This window comes from Frankliniella occidentalis, unplaced genomic scaffold (assembly GCF_000697945.3).
Source record: "Frankliniella occidentalis isolate FOCC.00 unplaced genomic scaffold, Focc_3.1 Scaffold221, whole genome shotgun sequence".
Taxonomy (NCBI): domain Eukaryota; kingdom Metazoa; phylum Arthropoda; class Insecta; order Thysanoptera; family Thripidae; genus Frankliniella; species Frankliniella occidentalis.
Window position 1 is genome coordinate 177549 of NW_026267347.1, and position 5427 is coordinate 182975.

At 44.2% G+C, this 5427-nt stretch overlaps 1 protein-coding gene across 1 annotated transcript in view; it reads right to left on the reverse strand.

Annotated features, from left to right (window-relative positions):
- Positions 1–4480: 4480 nt before the first annotated feature.
- The window catches only part of LOC113214661 (uncharacterized), a gene marked incomplete in the record, with an annotated part of 64647 nt that continues 63700 nt past the window's right edge, over positions 4481–5427 (reverse strand). The window contains 2 exon segments of the mRNA XM_052272724.1: positions 4481–4733; positions 4815–4937. Of these exon segments, the coding sequence (XP_052128684.1) occupies positions 4533–4733; positions 4815–4937 (324 nt within the window).

Sequence of the window (5427 nt, forward strand, 5' to 3'; positions counted from 1 at the left end):
CACCTACAACAAGATCCAGCGGCGGGCGAGCAGACGACAGCAGGCGGAGAGGCAGAGGTTCTGGAGGGGGCGACGGCAAGCAAGAGGTTTTTGGCAAGAATCTGATAAATTTTGCAAAAGTTCTAAAAGAGTCAAGCGAGAAGAAAAGAGGAGCATCAAACAGTCCAGAAGGGGGTGGGGTGCAAACAAGAAGACAGAAAAAGAAGAAAGAAAAATCTTGAAATTAATTTGTTAAGTGTTATGAATGGTTTGAAAATTTCTTGAACTTGAACTGTACTTGTGTAAAATCTTATTTTGAAATCGAAATTGAATGGTAAATGAAATATAAAGCAAGTCGCTAGGAGGGGGGTGCAGGGAGTAGAGACAGCAGTATGGGAAGAGAGTATTGACAGGCAGGTTGGAAGAGCAAGGGGGCACAGAGTATTGCCAACAGCAGACAGCTGCCAAGTGTCCGCAAGGGCGCAGAGTAGCGACAATAGGATTGCAGCGCTCGCTGAGTCCATCCAGATCAAAAACAAATTATGACAGGATTTTTTTAAAAGTTCTTTAACTTAATAACCACAATTTATCTATTTTTTAACATCTAACAAACATTATCTTTGTTATGGCATTTTACCCTGTTGTATTTTTGACACAATAAAGATGTTTTCGAAAAAAAAAAAAAGTGGTGTCTCAGCGGTGCGGTGATCGCATGGTCCGGGCTTCAACTCCCGGCCGCTGCCGACACCAATCACCCCAAATAAGACAGCAAACAGGCGGGAGTGGGCTGTGGGCCAGAGCACTGGCCGCCTCGTCCTTCCCGACTGCTTGCTCGAACTGTTTTACGGCAAGAAGTATTTTTACCACTGTGGATACAGAAAAGGTTGTAATAAATACGCTTGGTAATTTTACTACTGTGGACACAGAAAGACACTGCTAATGGAATAGGAAATTTGCTGATCCTATGTATAGCTAAATTTCACTATACTGTGGATGCGCAATTTTCTGATACAAGGCTAAGGCCAGGTGCGTTTTCAGGTCAAAGTGGTAAAATTACCCCAAATATTTTTTAAAGTGTATACTGTTTTACAACAGGAGTACCAGCCTCGGGACGATTACCGAGAGTTACTCGAGCTAGTACTTCTATTTGCCGGAGAGAAGCCAGGAAAAGAAGTTACATTCCACTCCCCAGAAGCTGAGCAAAGCGAGGTGGATGATGTTTCTTATTTACGGATTAAAGGCATGGATGTTCCGGGGGCAATTTCCTTTGACGGAATTACCAGAGAAAGGTCTACGCCAACTTTGCATTTTCGGCTTTAATATCTACATAAAACGCTGGATTGGTGCAGCAACTATCGCAGCAATCTCTCCCAGAGAAGATTTGAACCTCTTCCACGAATTACGTGCGTTGAGCAAGGTAAAACTTGTTTCTTTTCCTTTTAAGTTACGCTGCTTTTTACTTACGTATATTCAAAATGATCACTTTTTTGCAGGAAGGACTGCTTGAGCAGGAGGCTGCTGCTGCCTTCCAGAAGTTAAAGGGTGCGCTGTGGTACTTATCTGATCGCTTAATACCCTTGGCTATCTTCGACGATCAGTTGTCATTTAAAGAAAAAGAAGACATTGCAATAGCGCAAATAGAGACGACTAAGAAGCCCTCGAAAAACAACATTAGATGGCGGCATAGTCCTGCTGACATCGAAGAGACAACCGGTTTGGCAGACCTTATAACAACCGACTCCATACAGTTTTATGACATGGATTTTTTAACGTAATTTCTTTCCACACCGGCTAAAACTTGGTCAACAAATTTGGGATACACAAAAAAAGCTAAAATAGTGGTGCAAAGTTTGCAAGTAACAAATGAAATAGCCGAAAGGGGAGTAGCTATGGCAAGAGACTATAGCTCCATGTGCAAAGCTGAGTAAAATATCCAAAACTTATTGTTCGTCGTTGGATTAGACCGAAAATTGAATCAGCTATAAATATAATTTAGTTCACTTTTGTACCTCTGATTTATAATTATCATTGTGATCTTTTTTCATGAGATTACTTCGGGGACGTAAGTGAAGTACCCCCCAGTACCAGGGGTCCGTAACTTAACATTTAGCGGTACGTTATCCGTTGAAGTTACAACTTACAACTTGTGACCATAGAATGAAGCGTTAAGAGTCATAACTTATAACTTGTGACCATACCATGAAACTTTAAGAGTTAGACTCAAAATGCCGGAACAAGCTTCAACTAGCACACTGCTAAAAATTATGACAGGAAAAATTACAGCATCGACCGCTAATTATTTTCCAGGAACGTCTGTTTCTCGAATAACAGCATCGCTGTAGTTTTAATGGTTAAAATCTGGAACAGGGAGCTACGTACAGGACCACTGTACAGGCAACACCGGACAAAACTGTCTACAGTGGAGCCGTATTCGTACACTGTACTGTACCGTGTAAAAACCTGGGCTTTCCGGTGCTACAGCAACACTGTACTCCGCGCTCTGTACCCTAGGTGCAGTGACTAAGAGCGGCATCTACAGTAACGCTGTAGATCGTTCCGTATCAGACTCTAATTTTTTGCAGTGCAACAGAATAACTTGACGACCCATAACTTTTACTTTTAATGCAAATTGTTAAACGTTACGTTATATAACTAACGCATAACGCTAATGTGTTACATGACGTGAATTTATATAACTAACGCATAACGATAATGCGTTAAGTTACGGACCCCTGCCCAGTAGAAACCCCTAGGGTATAAGTAACCTCCACCTCATTTGACCCCTAGGGATGCAAATGTCTAACGAGGCGGATGCTCTGGTGAACTTCGACGACTCGATGCCGCAACGAGTCGCTATCGCTCAGAAGCCATATACCAGGGGGGAACTCGGTACAAACCCCTGCGACGTCGGTACAGGTACACTGACTAACCAACAGAGGCCTGCAGCGGGCGAGCCTCGATGCTCGTTGCTACGCCGCTCCGCCTCATGCGAAAAGGCTCCGCTCGGCTCGTATCGTGGCGAGCGGAGCCTACGATAGCTCAGCTGGCAAAGGAGCATCTGTAGGCTCGTTTAGCAGTGCGACAGAGACAGACGTAGCAGGCAGCGACGAGTGCGAGGGAGACACCGTAAGCTAGGTGGGGTGAGGTAGGGAAGGTAGATGCCGCCGCTGGACCGTCGCTACTCCCAGTTCGAGAGGTTTTTGAGAGCCTCTACCTATCCTACCTCACACCACCTTTCGCAAACGAGCCTCTAGGTTTAACAGTGTAGGTCAGGTGTAAATAATTAAACAAAAACCCTAATACGATATTTGTTCCTAATTCGGACGATTTTTAGAGAAAAGGTCCTGTGAAATCCGTAGATTTAATACTGGAAAACGGTGGGGATTATTAAATCAGGGTTCATACCGGATCTGAAGTTTCATTTTCCCTGACTTTTCCCTGATTTCCAGTCGAAAAAATCCTGTTTTTCCCTGACATTTTTTAATTGAGAGAGAATGCGAATTTTGTAAAATTTAGGCGAAAACGACCTATTATTTCGCAGAAATATAAAATAATGCTTTATAAGATAAGTCAAGAAAGATATTAATCATACTTACTAAGGCGTCATGGCTAAAACTGGCCCATGCGTTCACGATGCCATGCTCATCACCCAAACTACCATATTTCTTAATTTTTCCCTGACTTTCTACCAGATTTCCCTGACTTTTCCCTGATTTCCAGTACAATATCGTTTTCCCTGACTTTTCCCTGACTTCCCTGACCGGTATGAACCCTGTAAATCTTCAGACCAAAACACACCTACCACGTCGAAATTTTCTTGTTTGGCCACTAGGACTGCTTGAAGATCGCTTTTAAAGCGTTTTAAATTGTCTTAAACCCAGACGAGTCACTTTTTCCTATGTCCATATTTTGGGGACTTTCGGAAATTGTTTCTCAAACTTGACACAAGTGACTTCATGTGGTGACATTAACAAAACTTTCTTGTTTCATCTTACAGGTGAAGTTTCCTAGTTTCACATTTGTCAACCCGAAAGTTGTACGACTACCTGCCGTTAACCGTTAAGAGCCCCACATTCTCTCAAAGCTTTAAAAAGTTGACCGTTTCCATGGCGCCAAAAAACGCAAGTTTGGCATTTTCTTTTGAGAGAGAACAGTGTGCGAGATTTCGTAAATATTTCCTCAAATCTAGATTCTAGAAAGTCTTACTTTTACCAGCGAGTCCCCGGAAGCTATATTCCGGATACCCGTTTTCGATTTAGGAGCTTTAAAAGTAGAAAACAGCAAAGTGTCCGTATTTGAGGCACTTGATTGCACTGAACGCTGTTAAATCTGAATTTGCCTTAACATCAATTAGACGGCGAAATAGTCAGAAAACGGCACGATGTCCCCCCACTCCACGACTTCTCGATATTTCGACGTCGACTTTCTACTCCGCACTCGGTGAGGTAACAAAAGGAAAGGGGTTCGTTTTCGCCGGTTTTCGCAGAACCAAAGAGAGAAATACAACAATACAAGTCCCTTTATTATCAGTATCACAAATTCACATCTCTTTCCTACTGAACCCTAAGACCAACCAATCCCCGCACAAGCCCGTCGGTGTCGCTTAGCAACCGTCTCTCGAGGGTCTCCATCGTGTCGGCCTCCACATTCACACCACCGCGCTGCAGCAATGCTTCTACCCTGCAGAACTTCGCTCGTGCCCGTTCCACCTTTGAGGACACCTCCTGCAGCTCGCCGCGGATCCTCTGAGCGTCCTGGAAATACCGGCCAAACTATGTAGTGTGAAGAACATTCGTTTCAAAAATATGCATAGCATACATTTCCTGATTTAATACCCGCTGCCTCTGCCTCTGCTGTGGGGACCCCAGTGGAGCCGACTCCGCCTCAGCCTCTACCTCTTCCAGCTCGGCGGAAAGGGAAGCGGACTTCTTCTCGGCGGCCGTAACTGTTGCCCGCACCTGCAAAAATTGCAACTAAACGTGAATTTCACAGGACGGAATTTGACAGCCTATATATCCCTCCGCGTTGCATACCATTTAAACACTGTAAAAATTTAGAGTCTAATTCGGAATGACCTACAGCGTTACTTAGTTGTCGCTTTTAGTCACTGCACCTAGCGTACAGAGCGCGGAGTACAGCACGCTAAAAGTGACTGCTTGGTTTCCAAGTAAATGTGGTAATTTCCAAGCACTTTTAGCTCGAAAATTACCACTTTTTCTTGGAAACCAAGCCGTCACTTTTAGCGTGAGTGTTGCTGGAGCAACCACCGTAAAGCCCAGGTTTTACACGGTACAGTATACGAATACGGCTCCGCTGTAGACAGTTTTGTCCGGTTTTGCCTGTACGCGGTGGTCCTGTACGAAGTTTCAACCATTGAAACTACAGCAATACTGTTATTCGAATACAGGCGCGGACTCACGGGGGGGGGGGGGGGGCAATTGCCCCCCC